The 16,962-nt window shown below is 38.8% G+C and overlaps 1 protein-coding gene across 1 annotated transcript in view; it reads right to left on the bottom strand.

The window, feature by feature from the left end:
- LOC136877779 (calpain-B-like) overlaps positions 1-16,962 on the bottom strand; it is a 459,866-nt gene that overhangs the window by 286,063 nt on the left and 156,841 nt on the right. The window contains exon 7 of the mRNA XM_068228742.1: positions 4,152-4,336. Coding sequence (XP_068084843.1) covers positions 4,152-4,336 — 185 coding nt within the window. The remainder of the gene's footprint in view (positions 1-4,151; positions 4,337-16,962) is intronic.

Genomic DNA, 16,962 nt, shown 5'->3' with positions numbered 1-16,962 from the left:
TTTGAGGTATACTTGCGTGCTCCGTACCGGCCATCCCCTTGATTAATTAAATGAATGTCGCGATGTTTGCGTACATTTTCCATGCTTTTGCCATAGATCGAGTTATTCATCAGTTTGAAAAACGTGCTCTCAAATGTTGTAGCACGTTGACGATGTTCAGTATTCAAATCCATGTACGATTTAATCCATGCTTCTTGCTTAAACGCAACGATACGGTGAATACACTCTAACTGTAAGCCGTATTCGAGACATTGAACAAGACATTGTATGTGGATAATATAGCGCTTTTTCGGAAAAGGAGTACCGTACCTAGCACTTTACTATGTTTTGGTATATCATTTGGTGGAATCATTTTTAACGCAAAAAGGAAGGTCGGAATGTGAATCGCGTATATGAGAAGGGTATGCAAGGGAAGCCTCCAACATGTAGCTGCGATTAGGATCTTTAGCATCAAAATGTTGAATTTCAGTTTCTGTTAGCCATACAAAATCGTTACATGGTAATGGCTGTGACATAGCCTACCCATACAGATTATTTACATCGAAATACATGAGATAAGAATCTTCTTTCTCTTATTATAGTTGTCGAGGTAGGGATTGTTCGCGATCGCATACCTGTTGACAAGCGAAACTAGTCCACCGCGAATGCCGCGTTCAAAAACAAAACATATCGACATCCGTCGGAAGATCAAGTTGAACATCGGTACACTTTAGCATCGCATCCCATGATAGACCGGCTGTTGCGTAGTAATAGCAAGGGCTAATCCGTAAATAGTTAAACACATTTTACGAAACTTTTCAAACACATCACAGAGTAAATGTGTATCTACCTTCAAATACAAGTCTGCATATTCACCTAGTAAGCGTGGATGAAACGTTGAATACACCTGGCAGGCATGTAGATAGTCTTCATTAGAAATCGATACCGTATGCTTATCGTATGACGATGAGCTGAGAGATGGTGTACTATATTCACTTAAGGTAAGGTAAGGGTTATTCTGCCCGAAGACAGGTCCGAACCTCCGCAGAGGTGTTCCTGAGCCGGAGTTTACGTGCGATAGTGTGGCCAGTTCCTCTCCGCTCCTCCATTCCCTTACCCCCAACCAACAGCGCGTGGCAACCCATCCAACTCCTGACCACGCCCAATGTTGCTTAACTTCGGAGATCTCACGGGATCCGGTGTTTCAATACGTCTACGGCCGTTGGCATATTCACTTAACACACTTGTAAATGCAGACTGAGGAGGTAATTTTGTTTCTTCTATTGTTTGAAAGCTCTGAATATAGTCCTAGGGCAGAATACCTTTTCTTATACAAAATTGTTGAGGATCTGGAAAGTATACTTGAACGTATTTCAAATCGACGCTTGAAAGCCCATTTACAAGAGTATCAAGTGAACAGTTTATAAATTTATAGGTATCTAGAAAGCGAATGCTAATATCCCGTGCACAATAACTAAATGAAATAAAGCGCTCATGATTTTGCGCAATGACAGCCAACTTTATACAATTTAATTGTGCAAACTCACGAACGGTGAAGTGACTGTCGTGGTCTGACAAGTTATGAAAATAGCATGGAATAAATTAAGGTACACGATATGAAAGATTGCACGAATCATGTGGAGGTCCACGATATTTTCCGATGAAGTACCAGTGATCTCTAACCTTAATCTGGGGGAAAATATCGGATGTTTACAGATGTGACATTGATCGGTTTCATCATGCAAAATAATTTCATCCAACGTCATTTGAACGGGCACTGGTTGCGAAATAAGCGTATGAACGCGTTGTGCTAACGCTTGTAATTCTTTTAACAGCCATGCCGTACAGTTTTCTCCACGATACACCTTAAAAAGGATTGAGATGTATCGTAGGAACAAACGACTTTGTAAGCTACTAAAAACGGAGTGTGCTTTTGCACGTAATCCGCTCAAGTCTGGTTGGCAACGATCAAAAGGCACAGTAAAACATTCAAAATCTGCATAAACAGTAAAGAGAACAGGTTCTTGACAATAATAATGCTCAACCTTCATTCCTGCATTTTCTCTAGTTGTCAGAACAAGTTTTACGGCTGGATGTGTTGCACAATCATTTACGTGTGCAGCTAACAAGCTTTCTGTTGTAAAGTACTGCAAAAATCTGTCGCATATATACTTTTATCCAACGTGCGATGAAAGTTGAGAACTTAATAAACGCGAAAGGCTAGTTATAAGGCAGCAGTGACTTGTGTTTTCATTGTAAACGTATAAAAGGTGAAGATGGTGTTGTTTCGGAGAAGAAGCTGTGTTAAGTGGTCCTACAATACGATCTCTATCGACACCGTATACAGGAAAGGGAAAATTGGGGTTGTTTTTTCAAACGTAGAAATGTTTGTTAAATCCATAGGAAAAGAAACACCTTCAAAATTTAAGGAATTTTGCAATTGAATAATTATATCCTTATACTGAAAAGTATTTGAATGATTACGTGTTGCTGGTTTCAACGCCATTGCGATACACCGTAAAAAGCAATAGCCATCCTTATTCCGAACATTGATCACTGCTCTCTTATTTACAATCGCTTGAGGAAGTTTAGTTTATCGCCTACCTGAATTCAAGGGGTCGAATTTGCACACATTAATTTCAAAATAAAAAATACTTTCAAGTGCCTTATTACTCGCACCTTCTTCAAACTTTTGAAATTTAGCCAGCAATTAGTCGATAATGTGTTTGCGAAACCATTTCTAAATATTGTCTGAACATAAGAGTTTCGTCATTTTAGAAGAAATGTAAAATGTTTCATGAATTTCCTCATTATCTTTGAAAAGAATGAAAGAACAAGCAACGCTGGCGTTTAATTTAAGAACCGTATGCATAGTCAGCAAAGAATTGACTTTTCCTTTGAAAACATTATAGAAAGATAGTAAGAAATAATTTGGATCTAAAACATTCAATGAATTTCGTATAATACAGCTTAGTATACCCGATGAAAAACATGTATGTATAATTTCCCAATTCGTTGACATAATTACACATCAACAAAATTTATGATACAAGATTTGTTCTCTGTTTATTTATTTATTTATTTATTTATTTATTTATTTATTTATTTATTTACATAGTTTACGCCCACATTGGAGCACTTAAATCAATCCATATACACTACAGTCTTCACAATATTAGTTTAATGTTTTCTCAACTTCCTCTTCTCTTCCCAGAACATGTTAATGTCATCACCTAGTAAAATTTGGAAAGTTTCTCTTGCTAGAAATCTTAAGGTAATCGGAATTTGATTTAATGAACTTACAGATTGGTTTCGGTGTGTTTCAGGTCTAATATTTTGACCAATTTGATGTTCTAACGTCATCACTGTCTGTTTTCTTAACCTGTACCTCGTCTGAAATTCGGTTTCATTAAAGTGATCGAATGGATTTTTCGAAGCCCTGAACATTCGTGGCATTGGTAGAGCACCCAAAACAGCCAAATCTTCTTCGTCTGACGACACAGAATTTGATGATGACGAGGAAGATGAAGATAATAATAATGCCATTTTGCTGATATGAACTAGTATCGTAATACCACCTACAATACTATAAACGCAGGCTATTTACCGTAACGTAAAAAGAAAAGAAAGCACGTAAACACTACAATGAATGACTGAATATATTATAATCAGATTATTATCACTTACTAATGTTTACGAAACTAATACAAGACCTTGTACGAAACAGTAATGAAATGGCGCTGCATATCGGTATTTGTTGGAATCAGTTCTAACATAGAGGTAACTACAGCTTTAGCTGCAGTTACCAGTCACTGCGCAGTTAACTGTGAAGAAGACGGTAACTGTTGTTTCGAAAACTCATTTTAAACATATCATCATCTTAAGTCACAGATAACTACGCATCTACAGGTAACTGTCGTTCCAGAAACCGGCCATAAGTGTGACAGAATAAGTTATTTTGTTTTGAATTTCTGGAGATCCAGTTACATTTACACATTTTTTCACATTTTTCTTAAAATTTCTTGTTACATGTCCTGAAATTTTGCCATTTTAATATAGCAACACTAGGTACTATATGAAATACACATATATAATATTTCAAGGGCTATATACGTTAATTGGGTTTACATTCTCATTTTAGGTACTTTAAAACAAATTATGGTTGAACGTACGTATCACTCCAGGGTCCTTTCCATTCCGTTGCGTTTCCCCAGGGATTTCTTATTCTGATGAGTTGCACGATTCCAGTACTTCTACTTGTGGGGATGCTAAATCTTCTAACCATTGTGATGCTGTATAAATGTCCTGTCACCAGCCCTGCACTAGTGACGTTGTCACTATTTGTCCAAGGATTTGCCTGAAAAATATGAAAATTAAAATGTATTAACACATAAAATATGAAAACTAAGGTGTAGATTCCAGCAAATGGACATGCCCTCATTTATACTTATTTCATTAAATTTCTTTCTTCTTGTTTGGTATAAGCCGACTAAGGCGTTTGGGGTGGGTTTTGATGTTTGCCCCGTAGGTAAATGCGCATTCTCTGGCTGTGTCATTCCTTCCTCTCCTTTGTTCAGAGGGTACCTGTCTTCCTTCTTGGTGGTTTGTCTTGGAACCTTATTTGTTTATGCATCCTCCAGAAAGATGTCCAGTCTTTTAAGTCTCTTTCTGTGCCTCCCAGTTCCTGCAGATCTTTGTTCACTTCCATCAACCATGGTGGTTGGTCTTCTAATGGCGACTACTACTATATGCGAGTCTGCAGTATCTCTAGTAGAAAGTTGATTAAGTGCGAAGAAAAATGTGGTATATGTGACAGTGGTAGAAAATGGTATTCTGTGTATGTGGTGAGTGGTATCATGTTCATTGTGCTAAGACTGTAAATAGGACCAATATCCAAGTAAGCGAGTGGCTGCGTCCTCAGCGTAAACAAACTGATACACTTAGCAAAGCAAGACAAGGAGGAAGAGACAATTACAAGGCAATATTTAAAATTTTAGGTGTTCTCCAAGAAGATTTAGCTGCTATGAAAGCTGAAAACGAATGCTTGAAAGACAGAACCATGAAACTGAAAACAGAGAAGAGCATGGATGGTGAGGAGGAAATTCCTTGGACTCAAATGTTAGACCGACATTTCGGATGAGAGAAAAGAGGAACGCAACAAAATATGATACAAACTCTATCAGGGTCAAAATAAGTTCCATTTACTGCAACAGTATCCAGATGACCGAATTTTAAGTGCTCCAAACAATTAGTTCAAATGCATTCAAGAAAACCCGCAGAAGAATAAAACTAATTTACGAACAGGATCGCCGAAAATCCACCTGGAAGCGGACAGTAAGGGACGAGGGATGACAGAAAACATCAAGTCTCAACTGCAGAATCTAGGGATGTAGGTGTATGGACTAGTAGAACTGCAAGCTGGAACACAAGCCATTCTTAAGGGTTATGATCCTGTATAAGAGAAGGACAACTATGTTACAATTCTGAGCGGGACAAATTATATGGGTGTAGATGAAGGGGAGGAGTTAGTTATGAACCTCGGAGGTAAGATTTCCAAATTCCAAATTAATTGTAGTTAATGTACCACATAGGTATGATCTCATAAAAATCTGAACCAGGCTGTGCAGGATGTAAATATTAAAACTAACTAACAGATTGTGGAAACATTTTAAAAATGTTGATTTAATAAATGTTTTGGGGTTTAGCAAGCACTTCTTTACTAAGGCCTACATTTTAATAGTGATGGGAAAGAAACCCTAAGTATGCGAAATGTTAACATTATCAGGAATAATTTACAGGATAAATTAAATATTAGTAAACCTATACCACTGAAGTTGCATACAAAGGGAAACTTGCTGGAAAACCTGAGTCCCTAAATAAAGATTCAAGCACAAGGATCCAGGTTGAAACGGGATTCACAAATTATGGGGTGAATGGAACATTCGGAAATAGTACTCTACCCGACAGGCACAAGAAGCAAGGACTAGGGATCAAGAGAACGCGTATTTTTTGTCAGGGAACGATTTCGCGGGAACTGGAAACGTAGAACGCCAAGCGCGAGGCTAGGGAGTATTTCCCCCAAGCAGAGCTAGGGAACCCCTGAATGAAAAGAAGGGAGGAGTTATCCCTACCACCAGTGAGAGATAAACATTATAGCATCGTAATCTCTGAACGATGTTTCAAACAGCTTGACCAACTTTGCTTTCTATACCAAAAGAATTAACGCTTTTAAGAATACTGCACTGTACAAGGATTCAAAAGAACTGTTCGTCACCTGTGAATTTATTTACGGTTTGTGACATCCTTTAAGGCGATGTTCTCCTGTTAAAAGAAGGAATATATGAGTATATAACAGTGCAAAGTTACGGAGGCCGTGTATTAAATATCTTGGCACATATTTGGCAGGGGGACTTCCTTGAGTGAGCTGGTAATTGAGGACAATTATTTATTCATTACTGTGGATTCTGCGATCAGATTTCTTCCGCGCGATTCTTAACCATATTGGTCACCTGATTGTCGCACTATTGCGCCTCTAATAACCCGAGAATAGGGTGTATGAGAACTTTGAGAGGGGGAAATCACCCAGCTGACATAAGTTGTAGGAAGCATCACCCCAGGGCAGTCTGCATTTTTATCTCCTGAGAAACAGATGTGTGACCGTCTCAAGCAACAGTTTCCTTTGTACGTGAACTTTTATTTTAAAGAATAGTGGTAATGTCTTAAAACATTTGGTATACTAGCAGAAGTGATATCGGTGATATATTAGCGTGCACGTTCGGGTTATTTGACCGTAATTTAGAGCCCGAACTTGAAGTATTATTATTATTATTATTATTATTATTATTATTATTATTATTATTATTATTATTATTATTATTATTATTAATGTAACCAGGAAAAAAAGGAAGGACTAGTGGAACCCGCGTGATAATTATTATTGTGAGCAGAGACATAGGGATTGACACTAAAACTTCACTACTAAACTCAAAGTGGGTTTTTGAGCAATAGCCCTGTATTAGTATTTCTGATCCCTGGACTTTGCATCAAAAATTGGGCCGCAAAGTGCGCGTTTGAAGCAGACGTACGTAACGGGCCTAACCGTGTGTGTTGTGTGCTGTAGTTACCAAGTAGATTCCAGTGATAAAGATTATGCAGTTTCATCCTAGGGGTTCCAGTTCAGACCTGGTCATCGCAGCAGTCTACATGGAAGCTATGAAGGAATAAATCAAGCAATGGACGTCCCGTAGTTATCCGGGGTGTCCTCAGGATAGGGCTGAGTACATCCATTTTACTAGCATGACTCGTATCATAACGGAATATCCATTTAAAATTCATTAATTTGTAAATAATAATTGGAAGGGTTTCTTTTCTTTAAAATGTACATGTGATAATTAAGGGCACAGTGTTCAGTTAGTAACAAGTCTGACTGAATTAGGCTTAGTAAATATGGGTAGATTTTATTTTTATTTTATTTATCCTTTTATTTTTATTTTGTGAAAATCTCGGATTTGTTTTACGTAGTTTGACTTTGTGTAAAATTGTTAGTGCTATTAGTATCCAATGGAATGTTCTTTTAATTTGATTGGTACTCAACCAGGTGTATCAACACGCATGCGAGTATTATTTTCATGTAGTTTAGTCATCACCGATGGAAGGAGTGCCAGACTGAGTTGTCGTCAGGTTCGAACCATGTCCTCCCTAGGAGAGAGGCGGGGATTATAAATTCGTTCAAAAATTATATAAAAGGCTGTGAGTTGAGAAGGTAGTAATGTCATCCTAAGAGCTTATAGATGAATCTTTGAACGAAGTATTTTTAATTGCCAATCATTTGGTACTGAAGTTTTGTGTCAAAGCATAGAGAGAAATGTGACACAAGGATACAGCAGAGATTGCAAGCCGGGACTCTGAGTTGGAAAGATTCAACACCCGCTATGAAACGGAATGTGATGCCCCAGTGAACTAACTGTATTAACGGGCTAAATATGGGTTTACGCAAGCGACGATAATATGAAAGCCATGTAGGCAGATTAAAGTTATAGGAGGGTCGAGTGATAAGTCATGACAACTACTTTTTCTCGCGAACAGGAGACAACACGGAAAATCTAAGATATGCATTTGGAAATATGGGGCATGTTCTTATGCATAGCGCCTGAAGACAAATTATGACATCAGGAGATTCTCGTAGGAAAGTGACAGAACACAGGCCATTGGTAAACATTGTTTTATTATGGTATAGACAGGAAATAAGCAAGACAACGTACAAAGGACAGGTCTCCACTGGTTACAAACATTTGAAATAATCACCCAAGTTTTCCCATGTGCATTGCCAGCGGTGGGGCAGACACTGAATACCATTCGCTGCATGTGTATCGCTAACGTGTGGCACCTCTCTCCGAAATGGTGTTCCTCTTTGTTAGAAAACCGTTGTCCACGTAAGGACTTTGGGGATTAGATCATAGTCACATGGGCTAAGATCAGGCGAATGAGGCGGGTGTGGAAGAACTTCCCATCCCCACCGTTATTAGTGGCGCTAAATGATGGCTGCTGTGTGAGCTGTCGCGTTGTCGTGTAGGATTATGGCGTTGTCCAAAAGATCTGGACGTTTGGTTCGCACTGCACGGGGCAATTGGTACAACAAAAAGAAATTGTAATTAACTGTACTGACAGTGTGCTCCTCACTCACTGTGTGACACACAAGAACAAGAACAAGCTCCTGCTTGTTGACTTCCATTTCGTGACGCTCCCACTCACACACTGCATTTGGGGGCATGCTTAGACCCACCCTGTTGTTTACATACACTATCAAGTGGCATCATACGCAAGGATTCCATTGTTGGATGCGATTGTGAATGGTCGGCTGTTGAGAGTGCTCTTACATTATTGTAGTGATAAAGTACGTAGTTAAAACCTATTGAAATTGCTTAAATTTTCTGTGTGTGTGATCCATTTAATGCTATTTGTGTATTGGTGTTTAGTGCTTTTTGGCAGAAATTTGGAGTAGTGACATTTATTTGAATTTTATAACAAGTAGTTCAGTTGGTGTTCAGTAGATTACGGTTTCCAGATTAAGTAGGCTAGCTAGGTGTACCTTGTTTCGAATTTAGGTTTAGGAAATATTTTAGGTAGTAATATTAAGTTTAAAAATAAATGTTTTTAAATATCTGAAGGTTCATTGGTATAATACTTGCAAAGGCAGATTATCATACGGAGATGTCCAGCTCCATGGCTAAATGGTTAGCGTTCTGGCCTTTGGTCACAAGGGTTCCGGGCTCGATTCCCGGGAATTTTAACCATAATTAGTTAATTACGCTGGCACGGGGGTTGAGTGTGTGTGTGTATGTGTGTGTGTGTGTGTGTGTGTGTGTGTGCGTGTCGTCTTCATCATCATTTCGTCCTCATCACGACGCCCAGGTCGCCTACGGTTGTCAAATCAAAAGACCTGCATCTGGCAAGTCTAACTTGTCCTCGGACACTCCCGGCACTAAAAACCGTACGCCATTTAATTTCATCATAAGGAGATGTAACTTCCGCAACTATTCCGGTACCGGTATTCCGTAGACCTATATATATCCATTCAAAATATCACGAAGGTAACAATTTACTAAATTAAACAACACGATACGCCGGTAAACTTCCATTTAAAAAGAAGTTCAACAGAATACACGGTATTTCACTGGATAATTACGGTACTTAAAAGTCCTTGGATTGTTGACGATTGTTGCTGCATTCCGAAGAGATCAAAGAGTGCATGCACATGGTAGCTGTGTAAACAAATACAAAAATCAGCTAATTACTTTATTCCAGGTTCATGTTTGTGGGTTACTGTAGTCACGTCCTAATTCGTGAACCATGGGCAACGGCTGAGTGGCCTAGTAAGTGGTCCTGAGAGTCGGGATACTAGTTGCTATGGAATGGGAGTGGCCATATCGGACATATTCTGAGTCATGGCCCTCCTGGTGCTCAGGCGGCTAGGACTATACAATTCACCGATGGTCCATAACCCGTTAGAGGAGAAATCCTCACTTGGACTATGTGCAAGTAGGGTAGCACCCTGCTTCATGAATTTAGCGAGCTCAGAACATTTTAAGCAAGCCTCGGACCTACGGGAGTAACGGAGTACCACTCCCATTTGACAGGCGAGGGACTCCTTGGAAACAACTTGGCGTTGACGGAAAGTGGGTTGCAAAAAGGGTTGGACAAGGTAGTTAAGTATACTAGGAAGTGGTCTCTCAAAGTGAATGCAAGGAAGACTCAGATAATGGTATGTAGGAAAAGGGGTGGGAGAAAGAATAAGGAAGTTTGGAGGCTAGACCAGGAAAAAAATTACACCAGGAGGAAAAATGGAGTATCTAGGTGTAATAATTAGTAAGAATGGTTCTTGGAAAAATCAGTGTAGGAACGCAAAATTCAAAGGTAGAGGAGCACTTGCGGTAGTGGGGGTTTTAGAGAAGAAATTCCCAGATGTTAAATACAAAATTCAGAAAACGGTATTCAAATCACTGGTAATGGGCAAAATGCTATTTGGGGTCGAAGTATGGGGAATGGAGGAGGGCAGGGGTGAACTAAACCAGGTGGTGGCGAAATTTAGTAAGATTATGATGGCCCTACCGAACTGTACAGCCAATGCCGGTGCCAGATTAGTCTGTAAACTATTCGGAATCTAATGATGATCTTCAGATATAAAGCAAGTTATGACTTTATTAAAAAGTGTTATCATGAAGAAATTAAAGAATCAGAAAAGGAAGCTAATGATTATTTTATTAACAAGTCAAAAAGTAAATGTAAGGCAGCTTGGTCAGTAATAAAATTTATATCATTTAGTGATGAAATTGGTAGGACAGATGATAAAGTATTAGTGCCAATAGAACTTAATGCATCGAATGCGTATTTTGTAAATAGTGTCAAATACATCAACCACAGTAACGTCTCTCGAAATAATGAAACAATGTTCAATAGCACGTTTAAAAATAATGGAATTCCTGAAACTTACAGACATCCACTTAGGTGGCAAGAGATAAAGCCTGAAAGAGTCCTTAAAATAGTATCAGAATTAAATTCCTCAAATCGAAAACATTATTATGGCTTAATAACTACCGTAAAACGGGATAATTTCGGCCAATTTTTCGTTTATTTTTAATTGTAAACATTGAATAATATCTCTAATTTTCTAGAAAATTAATGTAAGTTCTGCCGTTTTTGTTCTTCATTATTATGTATGTACATCATAGTAATTGTTATTTAGTAATGAATTAAACTACCCGATATTTTGAGGTAACTTCGGCCACCGTGAATGTTTTTAGAAACTTGTAGAATGCCCAATATCAATAATCAGCAAACGAATTAAAACGATTCGTGGTAAAATAGACGTATATTGATCAAATTTTCATGATATTTGCAAACAAATCACGTTTTCCCCAAACAAGAAACACGTTTATTTAACTTAAGCCCACACGCATTGAATGATATACGAGATATGTGTTATGTTACATAACTATTGTTAATGGCATGAAAGATAATCAAGATAGAGAAATCATATTCGCTTGAGTCCAATTTATGAAGAGAAAACTCTCAGATTATCCTCACAGTACACTGGGTTCTACATTTAAAATATCTGCCTTGTCAATTAAGCTCTTGTATTTGTATCGCCCAGGTCTGACTGGGTCGCGAACTTCAAATTTCCTCACAATATCATCTTTCTGGACTTCACATTCATCATCACTAACTGGGAAAGTGAAGAACACATACTTTCCAGATTTCTTACTCAAAAACTTCACTACCAAGTGCTCTCCGGTTTCTTTAACTTCTCCGATAGAAAATGACTGAATTCTGTCCTGTAAAATTTTACAAGTACGAAATTTGCTACTTCATAATTATCAGTCCCATCTACCTGCATTTTCAAACTTTCCGGCCTGTCTTCAGTTGCAATTATCTCTGTCTTGGCCGCAAAGTTCATAATTATCTTCAAACTGCTCCTGTTCATCTTGGGGTTGCTCTGATATGTGGTTTGTGGTTACACTTCGTCTATGCCTCACATTCAGTCGTTTTCCTTTGAATCTGGAATTATACTCCCTTGTCGAGATGTCTTCATGACATTCGTGAATGATTCGCTCCATGACTTTTCCGACCTCTGATTTTAGATGAAGTCAGGAAGTCTTTTTAGGACAGCATCTCTATTTAGAGGAAAGAGTCATGCAGCTTTGAAGCCAGATTTCAGGCTAGCTTTCAACATTTCATCCCTTATATCCTCCAGGGCCTCCTTGGAAACTCCGGGAAATTCTGTTTTAGGTAGGGTCAGCTCCTTCTTGAAAAAAAAAACATCAGAGAGAATAGGTAAATAGTAAATCATGGTTAAAATACCTCGGGAGTATAAAGGAAGCAGATGCACATAAGTGTCAACGCAAAGCTCAGAATGCAAGGACGTCCAATTTTTTCCTGTGTGCTCCTTGTTCAGCTTGGTTTGCAGGGTCGATTGCGGATTGCCGAACCGTGATTTTGCCTTCCTTTATATCTCGTAATGCATTTTTTAGGTAAATTGGACTGTAATTACAATACCCGCGGCCGCTGAAAACTTTCTTGTATCTTCTTGGCATGGCCCAAGTTACCCTGGAAGCGGACAACTTTTACCACAAAACTATACCATGAAAAACATATTTGAATAAAATGCATCAAATTGAGTTGATCAGGTACCAGACGTACTTTCTTTCTAACACCATAAACCGCTGGAGTAGAGAATCAAATCGTGGGGCTGTGGACCAGTTTGTTTTCTAATTTATTTATTTATTTAGCGCATGCCTTTACAGATATAACACACAATGATTTTGAAGAACAAGCTATATATTTATATCCAGGTTATTTATACAGTTAACTGTCTCTGGAAGCGCATGAGCAAAGTCACTGATATCACCACTGTACTTTCTTTTCGGACATTCGCCGATAATGTGCAGGATGGTCTGCTTAGAGGCACCACAGTCGCAGTTAGGCGCAGGAATTCTTTTCCACTTGTAGTGGAAATCTGCGCAGTTACCATGGCCCGATCATATCCTGTTGCTTGAAACAAACCCGGTTTGTTCCTCTGAGATTTGTGGAAGTGAGAAGATCTCCAGCCTCTCGTTCAGCAGCATGAACATGATTTTAGTGGCATGGAAGGTGAGGGCTTTCGTTCGATAGTTTGCACAGTCAAGTGGAGGGGGATGTCCATACCTTCTGACATAACTTATGGAGGATGTCGACACCTAGGTCGCCCATATTATTTAGGATTTCAGCAATGATTCCATCTTCGCCTGGTGCTTTCCGGTTCCGGTGCTTTTTATTGCACGTTCCAGTTATTCTCTAAGGATCGTTGGTTCGATGTCCGTTGGGTTCTGGTGACCTGGCATTGGTTGTGGGTCGTCAGTGAACAGCTTGATGTTGTATTCTCTCCATAATTTGGCGATGCCCATTGCATTTCTGATGATATTCCCTTGGTAGTATTTAATAATCTGAGTCTTAGGCATAAGCTCCCGCGATAAGTATTTCACCCTGTCGTACAGTTCTACGCTGTGATTTTTGGTCTCATGTGCCTTTAGTTCTGTACACATTTTCTTAATATGTTCATTCTTGTCTCTTCTACAAGTGTGTTTGATATCATTGTTCACTTTTTTCATTAGTCGTCCTTATTGATCTGGATCTGTAACTGTGAGCCAGATGTTAAGAATCATTTCAACCAGCGCCAACGTTTCATCAGTCATCCAGTGTTGTCGTTTCACTACGGTGTTCGTCTTTGGGACCTTGTTCGCTGCATCTGTGATCCATTCTTCAATTATCTTCCAAGCCATATCACATTTTCCCTTTAGGTCAGGTGGCCCAGTGCTTCGGAGTGTTTCTTGGAAAGTAATTGGCTCAGTGGCCGTTAACGTTTTCGAGTTTATTTTGACCACTGGTTTGCTCAGTTTGATTCTAAGGTAGGCCCAGAGTAGACGATGATCCGATCGTCATTCGGCACTAGGTTTTGTTTTCACATTACGGAGGGAGGTTATCCATCTTTTATTGACAAGGATGTAATCAATTTTCTTCTTAAAATGCCCACTCGGGGAGGTCCACGTAAAGAGACGACGTTTGTGGTGTTTAACCGTGGTATTCATAATGGAAAGACTGTTTTCGGTTGCAAACTGTATCAACCGATTGCCTCGCTCATTACGTGCACCCAGGCCATACTGTTCTACAGTTTCATTTCAAGTGGTTGTCCATCGAGGTGGTTCCTACTTTTGCATTGAATTCTCCCAATATGATGGTAATACCTCTTGGTTTAAGCGATGATATAGTGTCTTCCATGTCTGCATAGAAGTCTTCGATCTCTTCTCACCACATAATATGTGCTTAATTGTTAGACCTTAGTAAAGCTTTTGATTCAGTACCAAATGAATACTAATAAGAAAGCTCAAGTATTATGGTGTTAAAAGTACAGAGTTATTATTAATCACATCCTATCTTAACTGTAGACATCAAATTGTACAAGTTGAAAAACTAAAAATCTTTAGCACTCAATGTAGAAACAGGCATATTTCAGGGTTCTGTTATAGGACCTTTTTTTCTTCAACGTGTATATAAATGATGTTGTAATTCAGTACTCTACGCATGATATCACTATCATAACAAGTGGTAAGGACTTAACAGTAGAGCGGCCATAGCATTCATTTTGACAGTTAGCCAATTTCATGATAATTCCAAGCTCGTATGTTTTTACTAACGAGTTTGTGCTTTTGTGACTTTTAATCTTTTAGGATTGTGCACATTTATGCCAAACATTATATCAATAGATGATAACGGAACACCGAAATTGTCCGTTATACCTGTCATTTTGACCGCTTCACTTCCTTGATAGGGAGAGCCTATTTCTGCTCACTGCTTGCTTCCTGTGATACATTTACAAATGGTGCTGTAAGAACGCATATTGTAACTGAATATTATTCTCCAACAATGGTCGCGAATGGATGAGTTAGTGCCTATCTCTTGTGTAGTATACGGCATAAAAATGTTTCGGCGGCAGAACCTTACTCCTGTTCAGTTATTAGCACAACTTCATGAATTGCCATAGCCTCCTTCATTTGCACAAGGGCATCAGTTAGGTGGTAAGGATGGAACAACTATTTGGACTGTTATCAACAGTAGTGGAAAAACCAGGAGTGAATATCACAGGTGATGAACAACTCTTCCCCAGTAAAACTCAGTGCAGGTTCACGCAGTATATAGCCAACAAGCCAGATGAATTTGCCATAAAACTGACATAAAATTCTGTCTCTTGGTAGCCGTTGATTCTAAGTATGTGCCCAATCGTTTTCCTTATCGTGGAAAAGACGAATGAGCCAACAGGTCACCGGATGGAAATGTTGTAATGAAACTTATCGACTCATACCTCATAGAAGGTCGTAATGTGATCACTGATAACTTCTTTAAATCTGTAAAGCTGGCCGAGAGACTGGAAGGGAAGAAAACTAGTACTGTTGGAACAGTCAATCGAGTTAGGAAGGAAACCCTGGAGTCAAAAACACCATCACGCATGGATCTGAAAAACATTGTCATACTTCATAAGGAAGATCACACTACTCTCACAGTATATCATGGAAAAGAGAACAAGAATGTGTTCTGCTAAATACTCTACACCCAAGCGTTCAATTCAGTGAAGAAAACAAGAAGCTCCCTAGTACTACTGAATTTTACAAAGGAACTAAGTATGGTGTGGACGTAGTTGATCAAGTGGCGCATATATACGCCACTAGGACTGGATGCCGAACATGTATTTTACAACGTAATTGATCTAGCAGCAATAAATTCACGGAGAGTCTACAAGGAAATTACAGGACAGAGAATCACTCAACATGATTATATCCTTCAAGTTATACAAGAAATAGGATTACATTTTGTGAAGACAAGATCCTGGTTGATTAAACTCCCTAAATTTCAGCCTGAGCCTCAGCCTCAGGTCCAATGTGCCAGTCATAAAGAACGACAATATCAAGTGAACTCCAATTGTAGTCCGGGGAAAATGTTCGCGTAAAGTAATCACTTGAATAAATTGCTTATCAAGTGCTTGAATATGTATTTAAATAAATAGAGGCTGTTATTTTTATAATCTCATTAGTTTTCACAAAGACATTCAATAGCAAGTCTGCCAAAATATTTCATTCTTACATATTAGAAGTGAAATAATATGAACTGTACCGGACGGTACACCCGCCCCATTCATTCAAAAGAAGCGCCTTGGAGAATGCCAACTTGCAACAATTAGTGCAAGAAGTTTGGACTGTTGTCAACAGATGTCTCTAATACTCTGGTCTGAAGAGGTACTATTCAGATTGCAAAGTAATTTGTTAGGTTAAGTTTTACAAAATTGAGTTGATTATTCTTTGTTCTTGATATGTTAAAGCTCACAACATCTCTATCTCTGTCCGCTAACTTCAAATATTAACCAAAAGGAAATTTTGTGTATTTATTTTTCAGCCAATTACAGTTAACTTGTAACTATTTAATTACCCAATGAAGTCGGGGCTGTGTCGGGCCTTAGCCCAGTGCTGTCTAGAACCTTCCTCTCGGGTATAAAAGCTGGCACTTTTCGAGCCATCTTGTCTTATTCATCCCTCCAGTCTAGTGTGTGGTTGTGAGGGGAGGCGGCGGTTGCCGCTTTCGTCCTCGAGATGTCCATCAGACCAAGGTAATGGCAGTCCTGGCTAAATTAAGTAACAGTCTTTGACAGCTAGCTCGAGAGAGAGGTTTTAAAACTCAAACTTCTTTTTTCCTGAAATGTAAATTTCAATATTCTAATGTAAATTTCAAACGACCCTAAGAATCTTAACCGTAATTAGGGAATAGAGAGTGCTACACCCTCTCGAATTCCCCTTCAATTTGATTTTGAGGTGACTATGATTTGGTAACCGTTTTCTGTTTGTAACCCGGTAACTTAAATATTCTCTCCTTGTAGTCACCTCAGTAGGATAGGCTTAGCCTCTG

The sequence above is a fragment of the Anabrus simplex genome, chromosome 7 (assembly GCF_040414725.1).
Source record: "Anabrus simplex isolate iqAnaSimp1 chromosome 7, ASM4041472v1, whole genome shotgun sequence".
Classification (NCBI taxonomy): domain Eukaryota; kingdom Metazoa; phylum Arthropoda; class Insecta; order Orthoptera; family Tettigoniidae; genus Anabrus; species Anabrus simplex.
This window is presented reverse-complemented; position numbering and strand designations above follow the sequence as displayed.